Raw genomic sequence first — 26,994 nt, 5'->3', positions numbered from 1 at the left:
TTGTTGTTGAGAACCTTGGGTAGTTCTCAGGCAATTATACCCACCTTAAATGATAATGATGACGTGCCCTCTGTTTGAATGAAAATACTTCCTTGGGGACTCAATTCCTTTGTGGCATCTTTTGGAAGTATTTCCCTCATAAAGAAGGCCCTGCTTAGGTGCAAACAAAAGCTAAAGTTTAAAAAAAAAGACTCTAACACCATTCTGAAAATTTCAGAAAATGCACAGCGAGAATAGAATGCACAGCCCAGAACAGACTTGCTATGTTCTTTTCCCCTCCCAGGTCAGGACCAAGAGGTTAACTGTGATCATTTGTTTCTTTACAGGTTCTTCTTGAAATTCTTCCTCAAATGTAACCAAAATTGCCTAAAGAATGCAGGAAATCCACGTGACATGCGGAGATTCCAGGTAGGTCTGTCTTATCTTTCTTAAATGTCCATAATGATATGGCTATCAGGAGGAAATAAGAACAAAAAGTGTCAGGCAGAAGAAGGTAGTGTTGTTGTTTCCCAGAGCAGGTGAGACTCCTGCTCCCCCAGGTATTATACTCGAGTGACAGTTGTTTTTATTAGAAAAGAGTTCGAACCTAACCACCTGGGGTCCCTGACTGTGATGCTGTAGTGCCATGGAGGCTCATTCAGCTTCTGAATGGACTCAGGCGTAGGCCACTGCCGGTCACGCAGAGTTTCCAGAAGTGATGAGTCCTTGTCTGAAGTTTTATAAGTAGAAAGCTGATCCGTAAGAATGTGGTTCTGTTAAAGAATCACGTCCCCTTCTTCTTTCCTCTGTGCTTTCCCCTTCCAATCTTGGAAGTTGGTCACAGTGCTGCATGGACTCTTTAAGAAACAGGGCGCCTGTGGGCAGGTGGGAGAGACTCTCACTGGCTCCAGATGTGTCCTCATACAGTGCACGTGACTGTCCTCCAGCAAGCATCAGGGTTGCTACACCTGCATGGGGGGTTGTTAAGCTCCTGTCATTCAACATTTACGAACTGAAGAAGATGTGAAGACAAAGGTGCTCACTTCTGAAACAGGACATGGTGTTTGGGTTTCAGGAAATGTTGCTAAGTTCTAGAAGATGTTTCTTGAATTAGAAAGTATCAAGAAACCCCTGGGGGTCTTGTTAAAGTGCTAATTGAAGTCTGGGGTGGGTCTGAAAATTGATATTTCTAACAATCTCCCAGGTGATGCCAGTGCCAGGGCCACACTTTGAGTAGTGAGTTCTAGACCTCACGTTGTTCTCCACTGAATTTTGCAGCTAACTTGTCTGCCGGTCACTGTTAGCTTCCCAGTCAGGGTGGTAACCTGTATATGGAGACCCATGTGGTAGACAGGGAGAATGGCCTGGTGTGTGCAGTGTGTTCTTACATGCAGTGGGTTAGCTTTAATGTGGATTGAGGCCTCCCCGGTGGCGCAGCGGTTGAGCGCTGGGTTGCGAAGCTGCCCGCAGCCTCTGCGGTGCCGGTTCGATCCCCGGCTGCTCCCCGGCCACCAGAGGAGGGTCCCGCATGGCGCGCAGACCTCTCCTGCCGCCCGCTGCTCCCCTCAGCAGTGTACTTTGGTCCTTCTGCCTGCTCTGCTCCCCGCTCTGGCTCTGGTGAATTCTCTCACCCTCCCGCGCTTCTGACTGTACCCAGTGCTTGTATAAACAAACAAACAAATAAATAAATAACATGCCTCTATAAAAAAATAAAAAAAAAATAATGTGGATTGATATGTATGGGTTGTGAGAGGATCTTGAAAATATGTAGGCACATATTCTCTGGTGGGAGAGAGGGAGGGATGGTTCCTGAACTTTGGTTTTTGGAGGTCAAGCTCTTAGTCTCATGACAGAACAAATTCAGTGGATAAAAGGCATTCTCTCTTGAGACTTTGCGGTGTTTCTGTAACAACTTCTTGGCCTTGTTATCTTTGGCCCCGACAGAGATGAATGGAAAGTGTCTCTTAGATTTCTAGAAAATGTTCCTCCTGGCTAATTTTTGACCCCGAGTTAGTCAACTTGAGTGCTCTCATTCCCACCCAGGGCTTCATGTGTTGAGTTGGAGTCAGCTTTGCTGGTGACAGAGGCGGTGACACTAAAATGAGTGTCTTTAGTGTTTTATACACTAGGCTGAAACTCACTGTAAACTGTTTGGCATCTCGTTTTGGCCTTGAAGTGAACCATGTATCTCCTCTGACTAAGGAACAAAAATATCCAGACATGCAGCAACTTGTGTCTACCATCAGGCCTAATGGACAGTGCCATACCTGGGGTGCAGGATCAGCACCACTGTACCTCTCAAGGCAGCAGAGTTAGAGACAGACTCTGGTAATGCTAAGAATCTAAAAGAGCATCTGTGTAAGACTTTGGGTCTTGCTTCTCTTTTCAGCACCTGCTAATGAAATGTTTGCATCTTGAATTGTAGGAACGAAGGGGGGGAGGGTTTCTGTGAGGTGAGAAGCAATTCAGTCCATTCTTCTGGAGAGCCTAGAAAGCTTTTATGTTTGTGGACAAAATAGTCTTTGTTTTGTAGAAGGGCTACTGAGATGTGGAAAGGCATGGATCAGATTTCTGGGAAGTGTTGATATCTTTTAGAGCCTCAGTTTCTTCCATTCTAAACTGGAGTAAAAACAATGACTGCTTATTTCACATTATATCAAAGAAAAACAACTTGTTGCTTGCACAAGCAATGTTCAAATGATAAAATAGAAATGTCAGCTTTTGGAGGAAATACAGTATTTTTGCAATCCAGGGCTTCTCAAATGAGCACACTTGACATTTTGGATTGGGTAATCCTGTTGAGCGACTGTTGTCCTGTCCTGGGAGGAGTGTAGGATATTTAGTTGTCACTGGTTTCTACCCACTCAATGCCAGTGCAGAAAAAGCCCCCACTAGTTATGTCAACTCAAAAGGTATACAGACCTAGTCAAACGTCTCCTGGTGGCGTGTTTGTATGTGTGCAAAATTGCCCTTGGTTGGGAAGAGCTGTTTGAGCCCCATACCTGATGGCCTCTGACAGACTGTTCTCACTACCAGTGGTACAAAGCTCCCAAGAGCATGCCCCTAGACTAGGTGTGAGAGCTGCCTGACACAGGGGCCAAACTGTCCTTCAAGTGCCTGTGATTCATCTGAGCCCTGACAATCTCTTTCCTATTATTCTCCAACTGGTCCTGAAATAGACAGACCTCCCTCAACAGGGCAGCTGCCTTGGCCACCAGAGTTGAAGGATAGCCCTGTCTCTTTCTATCACAATGACAAATTCCTCACTGGGTCTCAGCCTGCTTTGTTCTCACTGCCCACGTGTTACCTCCTGTGAAAGGACAGAGAGAACTGGAGTGAGTGTGTAGGGTAGGATATAGTGATGGAGGGCTGAGTAACGACTGCTCACTTTGTTTTGTATCTCTGGGTATTTACACATTTCATTATTATTTCACCCAAGTAACACATAGTCCTATGCATGTAGGCATGTGGGTATTTAAGTAATAAGAGAATGAATGAATTGCCTCAAGAGAGTTAAAGTAAAACCTCAAATATCCATTTCCCATTGCTTAACCTTACCATTTTTCCCCCTCCAGTCTTGTTTTCTTTTTCTATTTTTTTAATGCCTGTCTCTTCCTGTGTTTCTCTGCATTGTTTCATGTTGGTGGCCATGCCATCCTTCTTCTTGAATCCAACTTTTTCCTTGGATTTCATGGCCACATTCACTCATTCTCAGTCTCCCTCTAAGGGATGCTCTTTGCTCTGCTGCAAATGTTGGTGTTTCTTTTCTGACATCCAGATTTTTTTTTCCCACTCTCTAGACTCTCCTGCATGTATCTCTACCCCCAGCATCTTCACCATATTCAGGCACTGAAAGCTCTTGAGTCAGGATCCCTGAGACCTGACACCCAGGTTCCAATCCACTCATCCAGTTGCTTGCTGGGTACTTGCAGGAACTTCACCTTGGTGAGGCTTCCTGTGATTGAGACATATCATTTCCATTATTTTCTCATAGCATATGTAAGAGAGCCTCAAACTTCATTGTCTTCCTGGTTGGTATTTTGGTGCTGCCACCCCAAGCTGCTTCCTATACTCCCTGTATTGGTTCATTCCTAATGGCATTAAGTACCAGGGAGATGACTTTGTGTCCACATGCAGTGTGCTCCATGTCCACCTATATAAACACACTCATCCACATGTCTGCCTTAATGGACGTGACCCTGTTGTGATGATGATGGTGGTAAAGCTGACATCAATGGACACTTACTATGTGAGAGGTATTCTGTTAAGTACCTTATATGAGTTGTCCTATTTATCTTCACAAATCCCTGCTAGGAATATGCAAATATAGTCATCCCATTTTACACCTGAGGAAATTGGGCCTTGGAGAAGATAGGCATTGTGTCTGGAGTCACACTGATGAGGCGGTGACTCATGGAAGCACAGCCTGACTCAGAATTTGTTGAATGACATGCAAACGTCATGAGCTCGTCCCAAGAGTATAGACAGCCACTGAGTGAGGTGACGAGGAGGCCTCTCACATCTGAGCACACTGTGGCTACCTATGAGGCATGCTGGAATCTCCAGAAACTCCAAAGGAGAGGTTTGCCCGAATAGAGCCTGGACACACTATTTGTGTGGAGAGCACCCCCCAGGCTCATAAGCACGTGTGAGGGGTGTGTGGAAGGGAAGAGCCTAAACATCGCCCCTGACCAGCATGCCGAAGGGTCCGGGTTGACTTGTCTGAATGTGAGAAAAAGAAGCTCTTCCTCAGAAGACTGCCTGAACTTCACTTAACTCAGGGAGGTTTTGGTCTGTTCTCCAGTGTAAGAAAGACCCCTTCATTCATAGTGGGCGTGAATAAAATGGGCCTTGCCACCTCAGAGCACTCGGTTAAGAAATCTCACTGAAGGCCCCCACCTTAGGTCTTCCTGCAGCTACCCTGGCTGACAGAGATGTGTCACAGAGATGTTGGTTGAAGGCATCCTGTGAACCAGTCACATATCTGCCATCACTTTCTCTCCCGGTACACTCATTAGTAAGATGGTTTCAGTATTGTTTTGTCACTGTTGCCTCTGAGGGGGAGGAAGAGAGTGTCTTTTCAGCCTGAGAAAACACTCATCTCCTCTTTCCATATCAATGTAACTTTTCCTAGTCATGTTGGAAATCATGAGATCTGGCGACTGAGTTCTGATGGGAAACATGCTCTCTTGTCTGTTAAGTGGGCTCTCCTGTGACCTCACAGACTGCTGTTCTCCTGACCCGTGGTGCTGCCTACCAGGCCAGCCCCATCTTCACACAGCCAGAGCGTGTCTCCTCTGAACAGCAATCAGGGCCCTGTGTAGGTGACTGAGGAGGACATAAGAAAGGTTGTTGATCTCTTGACATGTAAAGACATTCTGTCAAGCAAGCTCAGCCTCCCAAGCGCCTGAGCTTCTGGTGTGTAAACAGAGACTGCTTAATTACACAGGTCATGTCAATTAGTGTGACCTTAGTGTTCTCAAGAAATTAATCACTTTCTGCAGGGCTCTCTCTGTTCATACTTTAAGGCTGTGTGGAACAAACCTTGTAGGAAATCTAGTACAATCTCTTGCTCTCTCTCTTTTTAAATTTACAATGGATGTTTTCTTTTGAAATCCCCAGGCTATGGTTAGGGTAACAACATTACTTAAATACAATGGTGGATACAGGCTTCATTCAGTTCTGGAGGGTGTAAGGAGGGTGTAAGGGGGGAGGTGAGGTAAGCTAGGGCTCAAAACAGCTCATGACAGGGAGAAATTCACTGTGACTAAATGAGCCTGCTTCTTCATCTTGACACTAAAAAGATGCTAATGTCAAAGGACTGTGTTAAAACCATGTCACGGGTCTGGTTTTTAACTGACAGGAACTAGACAATTCAAGGTTAAGATTTAAATCCTTATCAATAGCTTCCCTTGTTGGGGCTGGCAGGAAAAGCTTGGGGAGGGGAGGCAGCAGAATTGGGAGCAAGCTGTCATCCCAGTAGATACCGTAATACCTGGAGACAGTGAAACCAAGTCTAAATTTCCACTTCCATCGTATCTTACCAACAAAGTCTTTTTATAGGCGGTAGATCTATATCCATGTGCAAAGTGAGGTCTTTGCCTGCACGGAATATAAATGGAAGATGCATTCATTTATTGCTGCATGCATGCCCTCAGTAGAATTTTCTGATGTGGTAGGTGGTGAGTGATGAATGAGAACAATAGGGTCTTTGTCCTTATGAAGCTTCACTGGGGACCTGCTAGTCAGGCTAATACTAGCTGCTGTAACAAACAGACCAGACAGCATGTTCTGGCTCACATGCAACAGAAGATTATTTCTTGTTCACAAGATGTACAAGCAGGCTGTAGTTGTTGAGGGGATCTTGTCCCTGAGATTATTAGGTGATGGGGTCTTTTCATTTTATGTCTCTACTATCCCTTAGACTCTTGGTATCTCCATCTATTCCCTGGAAGGGTGAAAAGAGTGCATGGAGGGGACACTTGAACTTCTTGAAAACCTGGGCTTAGAATTGGCCTTGTCAAATCTGCTCACATTGCAGTGGCTGGGACTCTACCCACAGCCACAGAGGGCCCAGCCAGCCTGTAGTCGTCCAGCTGTGGAGCCCAGGAGGCATAGAAAATGGGCATATAGGGGAGAGTTACCATCAGCTGCCACTCATTACAAAGTCACTCATTACACATCCCTGAAAATTTTAATTATTGGTTTAAAGAAAATGAAACAGTATGTTAGGAGAGAGAACAGTAGTGTAGGATGGGCACCCACTTTAAAGTAGGTGACCATGGAAAGCTGCTGAGGAGATAATGTTTAAACTTGGAGCAGAATAATAAATCATTGTGAGAAATGCAGAAAGAGTGTTCTGAGCAGAGAGAATAGCAAACACAAAAATGTGTCTTTATCTCGTGTTTCTCTTTTTTCCCATCTCAGTCTTTTGGAGTGGGGGACAGGCATCTGAGGAGACACTTCCACGTGGTTTTTCCCACTACAAATGTGTATTCTATTTTAAAAAATGATGTCATGGGAAAGACATTAAAAAGAAGCCCTTTGCATTTTGTTGGGTGGATTCTATACAGTTTGGAGAATCCTTATTATTTCTTTAGAAATCCACAGAGGCACTGAATCAAGATGTTACAGGGTGTGATGAGGGGATTCTAGTTTTGGTCTGCTTTGAAAGGCACTTGAATCAAGAAGGAAATAGTCTCATCTGCTTTATTTCACTCCTACTGTGCCCCACCCTCTGCCTTATATTGTTTTGACAAACAGCTCATTTCCCAATTAAATTCTTTACCGACAGAACGCTAGGGGCCTGAGCTGCCATCACTCTCTTGCTACAGAATCATTTCAAGATGCACCACACTGATTAATTATACTGAAAGCAGCTCTAATGATAGTTTCAGAATACAGGATTAACTCACATAACATGGTAACTACAGTGGTGGAGATTCAACCTGATACGTTAAACCATTACAGTTATTGGGCAAATATGTATCTTGGCATGAGCCCTTATGTGAGACTTTGGTAGAAAATGTATCACTGAGGAGGAATCCTTAGGAAAAGGATTTGATGAGTGGTAGCTCTGCACTTAGAGGAAATAAATTCCTACATTAAGTACACTTGCTATTGAAGAAAATGTAAAACACTTCACAGGATAAGTGTGAAAGTGTTTGGTTTGATCCGTGTTGCCCATAGATATTGGACCTGAGGTTGTACTTACTGAGACTTACCAATAGAAAATATTCCTGCACTCTTTCACTTTTTATGTCGTAATTTATAAAGCTTTTGATACACGTGGTAACTGTACTAAGTGATTTACCTGTATAATCTTAATTTTCTACTCCTTCCTTTGTTTACTTTGTCCACAGCAGGCACATTGACCTTCCTTCTCTTCCTGGAATACACAAAATTCATCTCATGCCCCAGGATCTTTGCACATGCTATTCTGTCTCCCTGGGAATTTCTTCTATGACATCATTGGATGGCTGGATAGTTGTTAGTCAGATTTCAGCTATAATGTCACTTCCCCAGGGAAGGTACCCAGAATCATCTTAATCAATATTAACTTCACTTAAGCATTTCCTCTCTCCATTTTATTTTCTCTTTAGAACTCATCACTTTCCATAATTTGCTTTCATTACGTAATTCCTCATTATCTGAACCCCTTTCTTGCCTCACTAACAACTAGGATCTTGGTGGGAAAATCCTTTATCTGTCCTGTTCCTTTTTGCTTCTCCATGGCGTAAGTTGATGGCTAGCACATAGTAGGCACAAAGCAGCTCTGTGATTAAACATCTAAGGGTACAAACCAATAAGTGATGAAGTTGGTGCTCAAACTTAGGATTGTCTGACTGTGGATCTGGACTGTTGACCAGTATGCTACTTTCTGGTTCCTAATCTCCACATTCATGTTCTACTGGCCCATCTGTAGAGAACACATGTGCCAATTCTGTCTGTCTGGGCTCCTTACTATTTAAGTGGCCAGGGGGATCGTATACATGGAGCACCAGTTAAATGCCAATGACACCATCAAGGGTCATCAAAAGTGTCCCACAGAGTGAGGAATAAGGGTCAGATCAGCAATGAACATTTAGTGTCATGGTTTAGGAGACACAAGTTAGGTCTAGTTTCTAAAGTTTGAAATGAGTTGAGCACAAGTATCTGAGGATTTGAGGGTCTGCTCTTGTCTTCCTTTTAAGATATTTTTGCCTTGAGTCTTAAGGTGAGAGTTTAATATCAGTTGCCTATTCCTTACTCTACCCGTTCCACTCTGTCACATCCTGTAGGTGCGAGTGTCCTCTATAATTTTTAATGAGTTTTGTAATCCTTCAACCAAATAGAAACTCACAATCAGGCAAGTTTCAGGGAATATCTCATTCCATATCAGTCAAGGATATTTTAAAGGACAAAGTTAATGAAGACCTAACTGTTGCAGTCATTTTAATGTAAATAATAATTAAAGTGTAGTCGTCACCTAGACAGCAGAGGTACTCATGGAAGGTTCCAGGTTACAGGGGAGAGAGGAAGGAAGCCAGGGTGTGTGCAGTGAGACCAGGAACTGGGTGAGGCTGGGCCCACAGTCTTTTTTTTTTTTAAAGATATATTTATTTATGCATACAAGAGCTGGTGTACCATCCAGCGGTGTGGGGGGTGGGGGTGGGGGGAGAGGATTCACCAGACACAGAGTGGGGAAACAGAACAGGCAGACTGACTGAAATACACTGCTGAGGGGAGCAGCGGGTGAGACAGGAGAGGTCTGCTGTGCCATGTGGGCTGCTCCCTGGCTGGCGGGAATCAAACTCGTGCTGCAGCAGCTTCAGATAGCTTCATAGGTTGCATCTTAACCTTTGCACCACCAGGGAGGCCCCAGGGCCCACAGTCTTGAGGTTTCCTATCAGTTCTGCCTTTGGTCTGATTTGTCCTGTAATTTAGAAGCTGTTTGTAAACCTCTCAGGCCTCAGTTTCCCCAGCTATTAAAGGGGTTTTTGGGAAATGTGGAGTGTTTACCTGCTGAGAGGTTCTTTTGTCACTTTCTCCTGTGAACCACATGGTTAACATTTTCTCAACTTAATTTCATTTATTGAGTAAGAATTACACTCTATTTTAAAATCATTCAAATTCAGGGGAAATAGCCAATCCATAGTCTCTCATGCACATGGAATGGAGTTGGTGGGATCCCAGCCAACCAAGGAAAGCTCCTGAAGGTTGTGGCATGTAGCCTTATTTTGGATCCAATGGAACATTTTGAAGAGCAGTTTTAGGTTTATGAAAAAAGCTTATAGAAAGCTTTCATATACCTTCAACACCCCTATCCATTCCCTATTATTGACATCTTGTATTAGTGTGATGCATTTATTACAATTGATGTGCCAATATTGATGCCTTATTCTTAACCGGGGTCCATAGTTTATGCCAGGGCTCACCATGTAATACATTCTATGGATTTGAACAAATACATGATGCCATCTATCTATCTATCTATCTATCTGTCTGTCTGTCTGTCTGTCTGTCTATCTATCTATCTATCTATCTATCTATCTATCTATCTATCTATCTATCTATCTATCTATCTATCTATCTATCTATCTTTACAGCATCAAAAAGAATGGAGTCACTAAACTAACAGTCCCCTATGATCCAGTGCTTAGTCCTTTTCTCCCTCCTAAACTCCTGTCGACCACTGATCTTTTGGTCTTTTTGAGAATGTCATCTATGTCCTTGGAATCATACGGTATATAGCCTTTTCTGACTGGCTTTTTTTGCTCAGCAATATGTATTTCAGGCTCCTCCATGTTTTTTCTGGCTTTTCCTTTCTTTCTGTATAGTATTTCATTCTGTGCACCCCCAGTTTGTTTATCCATTCACCCACTGAAGGACACCATGGTTATTGATGCCTTTTACTTAATTGGTTTAATTGAAATTTTTGTTGAAATAATTGTGTATTTACATGCAGTTGTACAAAATAATACAGAGGGATCCTGTGTACCTTTCACCCATTTCTCTTCAAAGGAAAGTTTTGCAATACTATTGTACAATGTGACAAATGACCCTAGTCAAGATATTGGGCATTTCCATCTCTGGAAGGATGGCTCCTGTTGTCTTTTTATCAGAGCTATGTATACTCTTTCCTCCCTCCCTCCACCTCTCCCTCTGCCCTAACCACAAATCTGTTTTTAATTTCTAAAATTTTGTTATTTCAAGAATGTTGTGTAGATAGACTCACACAGTGTGTTAGTTTTCTGGGGCTGCCATAGACCAGGTGGCTTAACAACAGAAATTTATTTTCTCATCATTTTGAAGGCTAGAAGTCCAGGGCTGGGGTTTGGCAGGCTTGGTTTCCTTTGAGGCCTCTGCTTGTCTTACAGATGGCTGCCACCTCACTCTGCCTCACCAGGACTTTGTCCTGTGTGTACACACTCCTGGTGCTTCTTTGTGGTTCTCAGTTTCCTCTTTCCATGACACCAGTCAGACTGGATTAAGACCCTCCTCTCTGGCCTCATTTTAACTTAAAAAAAAAAAAAACTTTTTAGGGCCTCCCCAGTGGCACAGAAGGTTGAGCACAGCGCTGTGAAGCTGTCCGCAGCGTGGGATCCATTTCTGGCCGGCCAGGGAGCTACCCACATGGCATAGCAGACCTCTCCTATTGCACCCGCTGCTCCCCTCAGCAGTGTATTTCAGTTGTCTGCCTGTCCTGCTCCCCACTCTGTCGCTGGTGAATCCTCTCACCCTCCCGTGCCTCTGACTGTACCCCAGCTCTTGTATAAAAATAAATAAATCTTAAAAAAAAACCTTTTTAAGTGCCCTATCTCCTAATATAGTCCCCTGCTGCAGCGTTGGGGATAGAAGGATTTCAGCCTATGAATTTGAGGTGTGTGCACAATCCAGCCCATAATATGTCATAGATAACCCCTGGCATTGACTGTTTTCCCTTTGCCAAGTTCTCTGGAGATTCACCAACTGGGTGAATATGACCGATTCATTGTTTGTTCCTTTTAATTGCTGAGGGTTAGTCCATCCATTGTGGCTTCATGCCTTTTTATTTAATGTACTTCAAACTGATGTGCCTAGTGTCTTATTATTGGGGACCCTGAATTGTGCAAAAATAAAGCTAAACCCAGAGTTACTATATCAACATCAACTATTTATATTTTAATAATTAATCCAAATTAACTTGCTAAAGTAGTTTCTTGGATGGTGGTATCAATATATGCTCCATTTACACATAAAAAATATTTTTTATAGTCTAATCTTTCCCCTGATTTATATTTGTTAAAAATATTCAAAAGTACAGATTTCAGCTCTTTTGGTTGTTTTTGTCATAATAATCCTTCCACGTGAGCTGCTACATTTGTTAATGTGATAGTCCACTCGTGACTGAATTTTGCTGCTTTTGTCTTGGAAAATCAGCTATGAGACAGATTTTGTTTCATGGATCTTAGATACCGTAACTGGACATATAGATTACTTGCCCAGTATGAGGGGAAGAGGGACGGTATGAGGAAGGATAGTGAGGAAATATGAACCATTCTCTTGAAATTATTGGTTACCATCAGCAGCGAAGCAACAACTACTACTATTAGTCAGGAGCCATGCAAGATGCTTTAAATGATGTGAGCCTTGCAATAACTTACAAGTTGGGGGCTGTTAGTATTTCCGTTTGAGAGTCAGGGACATTCCTTTTAAGTTAGAGAGGTTAAGTTACTTGGCCAAAGTCTCATCTATCAGGAAAACTTGGGAGACCATCCTAAATTTTGTTTCAAATTCTTTCAAATTGCAGAGCCTCATAAATAGTACAAAAATAACATTTGGGAATATCTAAATTGAGGCTATAACAAAGCATATTCTGGGTCACTGATATAAGCTAAGAAATTGAAAACATCAGTGTAAAAGTCCATACGTAGCTGCAAACTTCTCTTCTGCCTTTGTAAAAATTCCCCTCACTGATTTTCAATTTCTTCCCCTGAAGTATCAGGTCCAGATAGATGGTCCATGGAACATGCTGGATATAAATCAGCCTGTCTCTGGATTGCTATATTAAAAAGCAGTGCCCATCTCTCAAATAGGAATTTGACTCCAAAATATATAGTGATAAAAATATATCTGTATCTAACCCTAAACATGTTCACCCAGAGTGATGCTTATTACCAGAGAGACACAACTTGGGCATCCTCACATATAAAAGGGGGCAGTTTATCTCAAAACCATTCTATAACAGGTATATTCTATACCTGCTCTGCCCAATATACTAGTTCCAGCAAGTGGTCTTGGTGACCACTTGACCCCTGGTTATGGAGACTCAGGAGTGATGGAATTTAAAATTTTGCTTAAGTGGTTTAAATTTCAATAGCCACATGTGCATTTGCTGCCAATGTGATTCTAGGGAGTAAAGGTTTAATTATAACTGAGATCTTAAAGTCCAGTGTAATGCCTGTTCCTCATGCCTTCACCTCATTCCCTGGGCAGGAATCATGCAGAGGGGGAAGGGGTGGTCGAGTCCAAATGTAAAATCATTTCCCATGTTGATCTGTCCCAAATTCAAGCTGTGTTTTGTTGACAAAATTGGGTAAGGTTGAAGATTTGGCAGGTTGTCTGTCCCCTTGCCTGCATGAATGTGTCAGCACCTCATTAATCTTGTGGAAAACTGTCAAGGCCCCTTTCCCTCCCACTATAGGCCTATTTTTAAAGGACACTTCAGTGCCCCCTTTGCATCTCTTGGATAGATTTTTAATTTTAATTTCCCAGTTGCTCTGTGGATTAATTCCAGCATTTATTATATTTAAATGGATCCTGATCATTGCCAAACTGGAGCAAGGGCAAGTATTTGGGGGTAAGGAATTTAAAATGTATTGTTTTGAGTTTTTGAGGAACCTACTAAGGATTTATTTTCTAGAAATTAAAAGCATGAGGATTTACTGTATTATTTTTCTCCAATGTAATTTGTCTTTCACTGAGATGATTCTGTCTCACATGTGGTCTTGGTGATCTTTCTCTCTCACCAAGGAAAGAAAAACAGAGGGTGTCATATTTTTTTCCTTAACTGTTTTTGACACTTTTGTTCAACGTAGTAATTAGGTGACACTGTCTTTAAATGATACTGAATATTTTAAGCCTGTGGTGCTTCGTCTTACAGGTGCATGGTGAATTGTCATGTTTTTTTCCTTTCTCAAGACAGACATCTAGAATAACCACTTTTTGTATTTCCTGACACTGGAAACAGATACCGTTTGGGATTCCTTTTATAGTTTCTTCAGCTAACGACTCCAGTGACCACTCACTTGTGGTCTTGTAGTAAATCAAAATTTTCTTTAAAAGACCCAGCTCTGTTATATAATCGTGAAAGTCCCAGGAAATATCTCCTTAACTAAAACGAAGAGTGGATTTCCATTGCCTTAAATAATATGGACCCTACCACCACCCATGGTACTTTTTGAAAAGAAATGAACAGACCATTTGCTTCTCTTCTTCTGTCTCCTCTTCCTTTTAAATTACCCTACAATTGATGAGGCAGATACATAAGCATCAGGCAGTGTGGGATCTGGTTGGCTGGTCATGAAGAAAGAGGAAAACCACTTTGCAAACTGCTGCTTTGAACTTACCCTGGCTGGAATGCTGGGTTTCACCAGGAGGAGGGAGAATGCCCTGTTTTCCTGAATGGATATTTTCTTACTTTGTATTTAAAAAAATGGTTTTGAAAACTAAAATTACCCTCCTGATAACAGTTGGAGCGGTGGCAGGCCTTGCCCTCTTTGAGACATGGGGAAAGCCAGTTCACCACATTTTTCCAGAAAGTGTTTGGTCAAGGAGGGGGGCGGTGGAACTTTCAAGTGTGGCAGACGCTGGCGGGGTCGGCAGAGGGGGCATGCTGACTTTGGCAGGCATAGGTCCAGGTCAGCGTTTTCCCCTCTGCCCAATTCAAGTGACCAAGCCGGGGCCTTGCACAAGATTCTGGAAGTTACTGCCACCTTTAGCCAACTCGGCAAAGAGACTTCCTCAGAAACTGGGCCTCAGTGTGTGCCAAGCCTTGTAAAGCATTTCACCTCTTCAGAGACTAGTGCCTCTCAAAACCAAGAACAATTAAAGCCAGAGAGTCTTTCTAAGCAACTGGGGAATTGTGCAAAATAAATCAGAAATCCTCAGCCTGCGCTCTGGAGGTTTGCCTCATTATGAGAGCAGATCTATTAGCCCTCTTGCCATTGTCTTTCATTTCTCAAGTGAGGTGATTCTAATTAAATTAATCTGCATGTCAATCTATCGGTGATCAATCAAAGAGCCTGAGGTCCCCCCTATGCTGCGGGGTGCTCGCGGCTGACAGGGGCTGATAATGGAGGAAGAAATAAACTGCGGAGCAAAGTTAATTAGTCAACATAATAGGTGGATTAAACAGGGCCGGCTGATTGCTGTTTCCCATGTCAAAGCATGAGGTGGCAGCCCAAGCTGCAATTACAGACAATTATTATATTTGGTTGTAAGAGGTTGCATGAATAAACATATCTCTGTGGGTTTCAGTTTTAATCCTCGCCCCTGTTTAATATAAGGAGAAGTGTAGGTCATTTCTTCTCATTGTTTTAGTCAAAGTTCTGTGAGAAAACACCTTCTCCTGTGTCCCTTCTGGTCAAGGGGGTGCAGAGGCCCTTCGAGGTGGCCAGGGTGTCTGAATCCTATCTTGGGCGGATGTCACCAATTTTTGGCTTTGGAACAGGATCTAATTGCCTTAATTAGGGATTTTGTGGAGGGAGGTGGGGGATTTCGATAGCGATCAGGAGGCCTTGGGACTGATTAACTGAACTAACATGGGGAGCAAAAAGTACAAGAACCCAAAAAAAGACACCCAGAGAGAAAGCAGCTTCCTAGTGCTCACTGAAAACTCCCTCATTTCTCTGTCCTCTGAACCCTGACGCCGTGGGGGGTGGGGGTGGGGGGGGATAGGAGAATATTTTAAAGATTCAAAAGACTTTTATTTGCATGATCAACTGTGATATCTGCTTCAGTGTCTACTCTGAAGGGTAATTTAGGTGAAACACAGACCACCCTTGTGTAAAAAAAATATGCTAATAAAGATCCTCTTGTTAAAATGATGGTTAACAGTGTACCTTCTGCTGTATAACTATAAACTGTGCAATTTTACTTAAAACTGCATCAAAAGCGTTCCATGCCAAAGACCCACTCATCAATAGCTCCTCTTGTTAGACTTGTAAAGCATAAGCACCAGTTATTATGTGGAATAGCTATGCAATTTTCTTCAGCTCCCAGCTGTTATTTATTTAACTTGAGTTTATTACCCACCCTGCTTTTATATTAAGATGCTCACGCGTTTCTCTCTTCTGTCTCCAGGTCGTGGTGTCTACAACAGTCAACGTTGATGGCCATGTCCTGGCAGTCTCCGATAACATGTTTGTCCACAATAACTCCAAGCATGGGCGGAGGGCTCGCAGGCTTGACCCCTCGGAAGGTACGCCCTCTTATCTGGAACATGGTAGGCGAATCATTTTCATTGGTTGGCATTGCTACTTTAATTGTGACTCTATTCCGTTTCTTCCAACTCCACCACATTTTCTATCCTGGTTCAAATTTCAAATATCCTATTGAGCAGTATTGATGCTGAGTATTTAAAGCAGGACAATATCTCTGAGGTCAGTCGTCGTGTAAGAGAAGTAGGACAGGTCTTTCCTATAGGCTGAGACAGAGGGAGACCTGGACAACTGCTTTATTAAGCTCCTACTTGTGTAAAAATGAAAAGTCCAAAGTAGTGTGACAAAAGTCATGATATATTTTAAGAGTTTACAAATGACCTGGTTTTATCATGAACGCCATCGTCTTTGAAGTCCTGTGGGGTGTATCTCTGTGAGACTACGTATTTGTCTTCATTTGGAGATAAAGTCCAAAGTCTAGGTGGAGGTGCTTTCTGAACATCAAGCCAGGACTAATTGCCCCTCCAGTATCCCTCCCCTCATCACCACAGGACAGTTCCTCCTTTTTTGTAGGTAGGTTTTGGTAGGGAGAAGTCATATTTTATATGGCCTTTAAACGCACTTGACTGAAACATCAGTATTTGAATCAAGGAGGGTGAATGCTGCTCAAAGGAACCTGGGGCTGGACTGAATGTATGTCTGAATGGTTCTGTGCTACATGTACGTGTGATACATATCCATCCATCCATCCATCCATCCATCCCTACACCCACCCAATCACCCATCCACCATCTGTCTCATCTATCCATACATCCACCCACCTACCTAACCATTTTTTCAAGAAACACTGACTCTACTGGATACTAATCACCATATGCTAGATTTTCTTCAACCTCCTCAAATTAAGTTTTTAACACATATCCCCCACTTTACTTTCTAGTAGGCTAGATGAGTAGGATTCTTTTAAAAACATGGCTATAAAAATTACCACTCAATTACCTGATTATTTTCATGGGCCACGAGCTGTCCATAATATAATTCATAAGGTAGAAAACATCTTTTGTGGTCAGCATCCCAATTTAATAAACACGCCACTATCATTATTTTTGTCTCATTTTTTTGAACACACAAATTGCACTTTTTATTAATTATCCAGACATAACATCCTTAGAAGAAATCCTTTATCACATCCAGTTTTAAAGTCTTTTAAAAGTAAACCATCATCTTTCAAAACCTGCTTCTTTATGATTTCATTAGTGCCAAGATGGATGGATATTATTTTTTGTAGGCAGATATTTGAAACACCTGCTCATGATTACATTTCTAGTTCCATTTCTGTACTTAAAATTATTCTGATACTTAATTTACAGTAATGTTGCCTGTCTCATGCTCTTGGTGTCACTGAAGACACCGTATGACGATGTGTTTTGATGAAAGGAGGAAGGAAAAACTAAGTAATTGCTCTGTGAGCACTCTTAGGACAGCTCTGGTTGACTAGCTGGGGTGGCTGGTTACTTGCAGTAGTTACTGTCCTGTGTGGGGACAGACTTGACTGCCAGTCTGTCAGTCATGGCTGCCCAGTCTCATGCCGGGTACAGGCCACATAGCTCCTCTTCCTGCCTTGGATAACCTGGTGAGGGACCACACACCGTGCCATGCAAATCATCCCTCCTCCAACAAGTCCCACACGAAGAACCTGCTAGAGCGGATACTGCTGGGCATGGGACATGATCAGGGACATTATTTTGCATCTTGATGTGGAGGAAAGAATCTTGAAATAGTCAAGAAACCTAAATTCACATCTTAATTTCACCTCTAGCCTTTGTGCGACCTTGGTCAAGTCAACTTACCTTTTGGGATCCTTAACTTCCTTCCTGGTAAAACTCAGGAAGGTTAACAAAGAGAGTGTGCCTTGGGTGGGGGCAGGTAATGTGAATAGGGGAAGTGGGCTGGGTGGAGGCAGGGGAGGAAGACAAGTTAGGCCCTGCTGTCCCCAACCCCAGGAAGTTGTTGCTGACAGTGGGGGCGTTGAGAGCCCAGTGGGGCCAGGTGTTCCAGTTTGGCAAGAATTAAAACTTTCCTAATATTTAAAGGTTATTTACTTAAATATTTAATATTTAATCGTAACTATAAAATATCTAAATCCTGCAGGCAGGAGAGGGGGAAACAGTCGCTTAGGAGGATCATCGTAATTAGGTAACAGATTGAGATCTCAGGATCAAAACACCGCTAAATCTCCTCCTACCCCAAATAGTCTTAAGTGTGATTGATCATGTTCATATTCCTATTGGGCTTTCTAAGACTATCAGTCTACATTTTAAAGACAGTATTTTATTCCTTTGCTCCAACTTACCATGTTGGAGCCAAGGTGCCACGTTCCCCTCCCTGGGCCACATCAGATTTCATGAAATCAACGGGCCTTGGGCCCTTCTCCTCCTCAAAAGACTGGGACAGTCATGGAACACAGAAGTCCATGAGAACAAGGGTCACATGGGCAGACAGGGCAGGTATTTGAAACACCTGTTTACTTGTAAACATGGTTTACAAGTGGCCATGTTATCTTTTACATAGTGTCAGGAAAAAGAAGACATTTCACTCTTTTATAGTGATGTGTCTCTGGGGACATGGGTGTGTCTTCACCCTTCAGGGAGGGGGCCCTGCTTTCACCAAAACCTCTCACCTCTCTACAGAAGAATCAAAGGGGAGACACTGTGAGGTTCTTTGTAACCTGGAATCTGCTTCTCTGCAGAATGAATCAACCAGCCACACATGACCACCCCCTCATTCAGACACTTCACTCTGAAACAGAAATACCTACTCAGCAAAGGGTGACTCGGGGCTCTTTCGTTGGTGACGTGTGGGAGCAGGCCTATTGCTAATTCAGGTGAATTCAGTGACACTTCATCTTGCCATTGTCGACCTATCAGAAAAGGCCTGGCCACCCCCTGCTGCTGCGCTACCCCACCCCCATTCCACCTCCACCCACCCCTGAGGTGACCTGTTTATGCCTTCACTCTCCCGTTCTGGGCTCTCCCATCTCATTTGCAGGTAGCCTGATGTTGGGGAGCTACTCTGCACATCTCTATTTATATCCTGCCTGTCAGACGTTGAGGAAAGTTTCCACTTGTGGCTCATCTTTCTGCATAGAAGTAGAAAGAGAGCCCACACTTGACCTTAGCCCTGTCTGCCCATGTGACCCTGTGTTCCATGACTGTCCCAGTCTTTTGAGGAGGAGAAGGGCCCAAGGCCCTTTGATTTCATGAAATCTGATGTGGCCCAGGGAGGGGAACGTGGCACCCGATGACTTCTGGTGATCCCTCTGCCCCTGTCTTGTTCTTCACAAATACAAGGTGCTTGCTCTTGGACTGGATATTTAGGGGGAGAGAGGCTGTACGAGTCCCATGAAGCAGTGGTTTTAGGGAAGTAGCACAGCAGGGGGAGAGATTATCCCCAAAAGGTCACTGCTCTTGGGCTTCCCCTTTTAGAGAAAGCACAGACTTCGGGCCCCAGACACTGTCTGTCACCACCCACGGTCAGTACTGCGTGGGCTCTTGCGCCTGTCCTGCCTTCCCGTCACTGGGGCAGGTCTCGTGGGACCGTGTGGATTCCCAAGGGCAGCTGAGCGTGGGTGATGTTGATGCTGTTCTCTGAAGGGAGCTTCAGGTGGAGTTTGCTTGGATTCCAGGCCAAGGGTGTCGGTGGTCTCTATGTCTCTCCCCATGGTGGGACACCGGAGCCCTCACGAAGCTTAGCATGGGGACCCTGTCACTTGCCTGCGCTAACACTTTATTATCTAATGATCTATTATGCAACAAGGCAAAGTGCCGGCGCTCATCATTCTGACATAGAATGCCGGCAGAAGTGACTAAATTACTTTATGTACCATTAGCGCCAGCAGCGATGGTGAACTCACCGGCAGCATTTATGCAAATGCCCACGAAGCCACTCCAGTGCTTTGTCAGGAAGCCAGCTGACAAGCGGTTTAAATGCTCATTTTTTTAGGGGACATTTTAATTCTTTTTTCTTTTTCTTCTCCTTCTTTTTTTTTTGGCATGAGTGGATCTTTATCTCTTCTTCCTTTCTGATTTCCTCCTGTCTCCCCTCTTTGGATTAGAGGAGGATTTGGCTCCTCCACGATGAAGGGGAAAGCTGAGTGGTAGGAGGACACTCAGTCACCAGTAGGACTCGGGGGGAAGAGCTCAATCTGGTGTTTCCCAATTGAGGAGTTGTCTTCTTTTTGTTATTGTTATAAGGTCGTATACCTTCATTTTTATTTAAAAAAAAAAATCAAGAGAACTATTAATCCAAAGATTTTGGAAGATAAACCTTTGCATGTTTGTGAAGGTGTTGCCCTGAGGTCCTATTTAGCTTCTCAGCTCACATACAGGTGGTCTAGCAACCCCTGCTCCCTGGAATTTTTAAACATGGAGAACACTGAAATGGAGCATTGGTGGCCATCAGATACAACGAATTAAACGTCCCTTCAAAATAATTGCAAAAGCTGAGATGCAAAGTACAAGTGTGCCAGGACCCCCAAATAACACAAAGCAAAAATAAAGTGGGGTTTGGTCAAAATATAGCTACTCTACATATGCCTGAAACTTATTCAGTGTTCTAATGCAGTGTTGCTGCAATTAAAGACAGACACTTTACAGAAGGAAGAGTGGGGGGTAATCCAGGCCTGGCTCCTGTTGTCATCCCAGCTCGGGAGAAGAATCAGGTTTTCCCCACCAGCAGCTCCATCTGACCTTTCCCTCGCAGTGTCTCCTTCCAGCTGTCCCCGACAATATGGTGCTATTCTTGCTCTTTAGCATTTGACCTTCCTTAATCCTTTTGCTCCAGACGAAAGCAGATTTGCTTCTGCTGGTTGCCTCTGGGTATCTAGCCTTGCACACTCCCTGTGTCCATATTCGCAGCTGCTCTGCAAGGGGCTGTTTTATGGAGATGTGGAGAAAGATGGGTCAAGCTCTGAGAGATTAATCTTAAAGGAAAGAGAGCATGAAGTGTCCACTGGAAAGGGGAGGTGCTGCACCTTGCCCTGCGGTAATAGCACCCTAAGGAGTGGCTGGAAATGGCCACTGAATCTAATAGAAGGAGGGTCAGGCTGACAGTTGGGAGAACTGGATTCCACCCTGATGCTGTCATTACTGGCTGTGTGACTCTGGGCCTCACTTGCATGAGTTCATGGAGCACTGGGTTGGGTCTTCTATAGATGTCCGTTTAGCATGTACTATTATTTAGGGTTGTGAACTGCAGCCACTGACACCCCCATTTCCTGGAGATGACAACGGGGCTTCAAGAGACAGAGAAGCCTACTGCTTCTAATAGAGTCCCTTCTTTGGATCTCCAGTCAAGGAATAATGTCAGTAAGGTGGGCTTCAATCATTCCCTTCTGCATTCATTGGTGCTAGGCAGCCCTTTTGTGCCAGACACCAAGCTAGGTGCAGGAGCACCAAAAGATATGGCTTGCCTGCTAGAAATTTATGATGTAAATGGGCAAGGAAGATATTAACAAAAATTCACGATTAACCCACTATGGTTGTACATGAATGAAGTGGGGAGAAGTAAGCTTTCTGGGAAGACTTCTTGGAGGAAATCACATTTATGTGATTGGGTATGTTTTCCCCAGGCATAGGGAACAGCACGGTGAGCTTGAAGATTCAAGAGACGAGAGGGTTCTTTTTGTTCCCAAGCAAAGTGGGAGTGCCAGGAGCCCAGGCTGTGTGTCTACCAGGTGCCAAATCACACAGTCCCAGGGAATGGTTGCTCCCTGGTTGGTGCAGTTGTGGAATGGTGTAGGGGCTCAGCAGGGCTTTGAGTGAACTCAGCTGCAATGACAGAGGCCTCTGGTAGGTGAGCAAAGCTCAGGGCAACATGCTCTGAGTCATTAGCTCTGCCTGTCCCTGCTGGCCTGGAAGCTCACCTGGAAGCTGGCTGTCCCTTGGTACTGGCCCTTCACCCTTCGCCAGGCCCCATTCTGTCAGTAGTGCATATGGTTCAAAATAGGAAAAAGATCAAACATTTTGAAAGTTCTTTGTCCAGATATTTTTGGGTAGTTGATGTGCTTTTTTCATAAGTAGATTAGAAAGTGTTTACCTATGTACTTCTTGTAGAACTTGTAGAGACTTACTATCTTTTTAAGGTCCTTAGGGTGTTGTGTGATTTTACCTATGAATTGTTTATTCCTTGTTTAACTCCAACAAAACTAAAATCAGATGAATGAAAATCAACAGAAATGACAGACCCTCCCAAATATTTCTCTCTCTTCTTACCATGGGTGAGGACTGAGTCCAAGATTCGAAAAGTCTTTGGGATCCTTCACTTTCCAGAAGGGGAAACTGACACCTGGAAGGGGAGGTAGACTGCTCATCTTCACGTAGCTTGTTTTTGTTGAGATTCATTTGTTGCTCTTTGCTCTTGCCTGTGGTATGCATATTGGCAAGTATAAATTTCTGGGGGTATATGGTCTCATGGTCCCTGGATAGCACAAGACTTGGGAAGACTTGGGGTTCGTTCACCTCTTTGTAATTGAGTTTGGCTCAGGTTGGTAGGGGGTGTCACTGGGACTCTGAAGATCTGAAGAATGTCTATAAAAACTACCCAGCCTCCCAGCAGAAATGCATCTTGAAAACAGAAAAGCTGGGGATGAATGACAGTTTTACACTTTGACAGCAGCCCTTCACGTGATGGGTTTTGGTGCAAACTCCAGCCATGTTCCCTTAGGCAAGAACATCTTGGGAAGATCTAGATTAAGTAGAACAGGTATGGGCATCGTCACATGCTACTGAGGGTGACATATTACATCTTATCAATGGATTTTTGTACTTAAAAAAGGAAACAGAGGCAAGAACAGACTGTGAGGCTTAAGAGGCTTCGTATAATAATAGTGCATAGGGAGCCCAGAATTTCCATCAAATTGGGAGTTTTTCTCTAAGGCCTGGGCATGATGCCTTTAGTCTTCCTTCTCAGCGGAAGTCAGGATAATGAACAAGGCTCTAAATAAAGACCAATTTTTAGTGTATCCTCTGAGAAATCCATAAAGTAGATAACAACAGAAATCCCAACCCAGGGGACTTGACAGTCTGCTAGATCTCAGTATCAAGCAGATTACAGAGTTCATGAGCCACTGGGCACTGCTAAGCAGGTAGTCTCAGTTGCTTTAGTTGAATATGACATCACCTACTGCATTGCTGATCTGCAGGTGCCAGGCTCCAACCTTGCTGCCTTGCTTGGTGGTCACCAGCCAGGTGGTACCCTGTGTTATTCTTGTTGTTCGGACTTTCACCAGCCAGCAAGTGGGGAGCCTTTCCGATGTGCCACCTGCCAGCACAGTGGCAATCACTTTTCTTATATCATCTCATCACGTCTTCTGACACGTCTAATGAGATATAACAATAATCATTCCCGTTTTACAGATGAGAAAACTGAGGTTTAAAGAGGCGGGTAACTTACCCAGACCACAAAACCATTTAGACTTGCACCTGGGACTGGACCCCAGGTCCATCTAACCACTTAGCTCTGTACGATAGCAGTGCTAAGAGTAACTGCAGTAAGCACGCCTGAAGCTCTGGAAGAGCTCCTGTTGTACCTGCACATAGCCCTGAGGGGCTACATCACAGAGACAGTTACGTAACTTGCCAGAACTCCACAACACATAAGCGGTAGACCCGGGCCTCAAACCCGGTGAGCCTGATCTGCAGTCTGTGTTCTCAATTACTTGCTGTACACACAAGGCTAAAATTCTTTCCATCTCATATCTCACTTATATTTTTCTCAGTAAAAGTAAGGTAGTTTGCTGGTATCTGAAATAAACCTTTCCAAAGTTAGCCTGCAACACATCTTTTTTTTTTTTTTTATGGGGCATTCTGTGTATGTTTATTTTATAGTTCATTTTCCTTCCATGCCCTGTTATACCACATTCTTCTCGTCAAATAAAAGAAAAAGCTGATTTTATTTGATGCCTGAAATACCTTCTAGGGAACTGGCAAGATAAGGACACTGTAAATATTTCATTTATTTGCCAGGACCTTCTACCTCATCTCTCTAGAAATCATTTGTATGGCTTGTCAACAATGTAGAGAGAAAGGAGACCAGGAGAAAACTGTGACTTAGCTGTGCGCTCACTGACTGTTAGGGTCTTGATAGTCTCTGGATCAGGTACTGAAGTGGTACTGATGCCATACATCACCTGGGATACGGGTAGGCGGGGGAAACCATTCTCTTACAGGATTTGTTAACAGTCCTGTGAATTGTGGGAACTGCCATGTTTGATATGCCATGTGGGCTAATGAGAGAGTGAACCTCACCTGACCTGTTTGGATAAGCACAGAGTGTGCTGGGTGGAAGTGCTGGGGAGAGAGTGATGCTTTTGCTCATATTATGGACAGAAATGACAGAACTTTTATTCAGGCAACATTGGCTCACAACACTATGTGATTCAGAGGAGCAGGATCACACCCGTCAGATGCAGGCTACCACCCCCTGCCCCCTGCACCCATAGTCCTCCCACATTTGCTTACAAAAGCATCGTAATTCCAATTGTGTTGATTTGTATCACTGATTATTCCAAACCAAGCCCAGGGTTTCTTTCCCCTTTCTGCATATATAACCCCAGGAGTTTCTAGCAATTGAAAATTTCATAGGAGTCTAAGGGTGTGAATATGCAAATGGAAGCATCTATGGATTGATCCTAAACCTTCACCCCCATCCCCCAGTATTGTGAATACTTTGTTATACATGGCAAAAATGTTTTGAAAAATAAACGGAAAGTTTAGTGGTAATGGGTAACGGAACTCCAAAATCAACCCCCTGCCCCAGCGCTTTTCCCTTTCTGGCTCCTTCTCCCTCTTGACCTCAGAGCCTCACTGCATTTATTAACATTGACTCATTTTTGTATGAGGTTTACTTTGTCCTATACCTTCTGAAGATGAGATGCCTAGAGGCAGCAGCTAGAGGTTGTACTGGAGACATTTCTGTTTGTTCTAACAATTTCTGATACACTCACAGAAATTGTTAGCCCCGCCACTGCTTTGCTCTGTGACCTCCAGGACAGATGCACATTTTTCTGGGCCTTGGCTTCCTCATCAATCATGGGGGGTCCTTAAAGTTTTAATGATTTACTCTTTGAGCTCAGCCAATGCTGTGAGGGGTCCTCTATTTGCTGAGGGGCTGCAGAGAATATGCTTAGCTCCCTGCTAGGACTTTAAAAATCAAACCATCACCCAAATGCCAAGGTGATGGCCATTCCACAGGGCAGATTTAGGCCAGCCTCCTTCCCCTTGAGCTTCTGTGCCAGAGTTCAACCATGGGCTGCAAGAGGCCTGGAAAACCCACCCAGATAAAGTGGCCTCCTGCTCCTTAGGGGCCCCTCACCCAACATTCTCCTCTCTGAGCTCCTATTGTGGGGGGGTGGCCAGAAGCTGTATCTCTTGGTAGTTTGCCAGCAACTTTTAGGCTGGGTTTCCTATGCCGTATGAGAGGTGTTTCTAGGTGATGGCAGGGAAGCATGAAAAACATTTTTAAGAGTTCTGTGTCTATTGTAAAGCATAAGCAAAACAAAGAAAGAACAGCAGGAGTGGCAGCAACTACAACAAAAATCAAAACATCCAAAGTTGTAATCTCAGCCCTTACTACTTAGGGCAAGCCTAAATTGAAGAAACAGGCTGTCTAAGCACAGATAGCAAGGCAATCCTACTAAGGCATTCATACCATCAGCATTACGGAGTGGACCAAAACCTTGCCCAAAGTTTTGGGAAACTGTTTTAGAGGACTGAGAGTTGGGGGGAAGTAATAATTCTCGCAAGTCACCAGGAAACAGCAGAGGACCCTGGGAAACATTTTTGTCAAGATTCAAATATGCCTTTTTAGAAGAAAGCCTTTTTTGCTCAGTTTACCACTAGAATAGGCTTAGCTCCCTGCTAGGACTTTAAAAATCAAATCATCTCCCAAGCTGTTAACTGTTTTAATTTTAAATATGCATATCAACGGGCAGGAATACTGTGTACAGGGGGATTCCTGTCCAGGGAGAGAATGAGCCGGGGTCCACCCAGGCAGTGCATTATGATAATATATACTGAGCCAGCTGGACACTGAGCAAAGCTGACATTGTGTTGTCAGGGACAGAAATCGCCCATCAATTTTCCAGATAGGATTTGAGTTCAAATGGCAGAAAGAGCAGCAACCGTGTTGAAACTGATGCATGGGGGAGGGGCTGGGTAGGCAGGAACCAGCGAGGCCTAAAGACAGGAAGTGCTGGTACCTCCGGAAGGAGGGGCTGTGTTTTCTCATCTGGTTGCTACCCTTCCTCCTAACCTTAACATCTGTCAATAGATCCACCTGGCGTGATGACAGCCCATGGTTGGGGGAGCTTACTGGTGCTCATTTAAACCCCCCAAGAGAATGGAGTGTTTGCTGCTGGAATGGGGGTCAAATCAGTCCCTGGAAAGCTGATTTCATGCAGCCGCTGCTCATTCATGAAGGAGGCCCAGTGTGGACCCACACACTGGAGTGTGTAATGAATCATTACTTTGAAGCTACTGTGTATCGGTCCTTAGTCTCTCCACATCTCTGAAAAGTCTTCCTTCATTCGGTTGCTTCTTCACTCAGCCATTGAGGAGTGCCTGGCCACTCAATAAGACCTCAGAGATGCAGGGAAACTAAGCAAGGCGGGACCAGCTGTTGACATGATGTGGTATCTAGTCACGGGTGTGTATTTATGTGTTGACATTAAGCATATAGTTGCATGTAGAAGGACTGATGCTGTGACGAGGCTGAACCCTCTAGAGCAGAAACACAGTCGGCTAAGCGAGGTTAAAACAAGGGGACTCGGCTGAGTTAGAAGCATCAGGGCCACTTCAAATTTAAAATTGGAATGAGTAGCATCTAATTAAATAAAGGGGAGAGAGCCTTTTACAGGTGGGGGGAGCAAGTTCAGAAATCCACGTGGGGACCAAATATTAGAAGCTTGGGGGAAGGCCAATAAGGAAGGTGTGTTAGGTCTGAGATTCCAGTTTTGAGAAAATAAATTTGCAAGTTTCCCATAGGTTGGAGCTAGAGATCCAGTGTATTTTCTTAACCACAGGCTAATCGGACTGTTGCCCAGGAGGGGGCCAGC

General features: G+C 43.9%; 1 protein-coding gene across 8 annotated transcripts in view; it reads left to right on the top strand.

Moving 5' to 3' along the window:
* The window catches only part of EBF1 (EBF transcription factor 1), a 388,135-nt gene that overhangs the window by 246,954 nt on the left and 114,187 nt on the right, over positions 1-26,994 (top strand). For 5 of the 8 annotated variants that reach the window (XM_037499686.2, XM_037499685.2, XM_054691688.1 and 2 more), the window contains exons 7-8: positions 327-408; positions 15,805-15,946. In XM_037499686.2, coding sequence (XP_037355583.2) covers positions 327-408; positions 15,805-15,946 — 224 coding nt within the window. The remainder of the gene's footprint in view (positions 1-326; positions 409-15,804; positions 15,947-26,994) is intronic. The other 3 variants (XM_054691687.1, XM_054691686.1, XM_054691691.1) reach the window with 1 other exon arrangement.

Source organism: Talpa occidentalis, unplaced genomic scaffold, assembly GCF_014898055.3.
Source record: "Talpa occidentalis isolate TD23 unplaced genomic scaffold, MPIMG_talOcc4v2.1 talOcc4.9, whole genome shotgun sequence".
Taxonomy (NCBI): domain Eukaryota; kingdom Metazoa; phylum Chordata; class Mammalia; order Eulipotyphla; family Talpidae; genus Talpa; species Talpa occidentalis.
The sequence above is the reverse complement of the archived record's forward strand: the minus strand, read 5'-3'. Positions and strand labels throughout refer to the sequence as shown.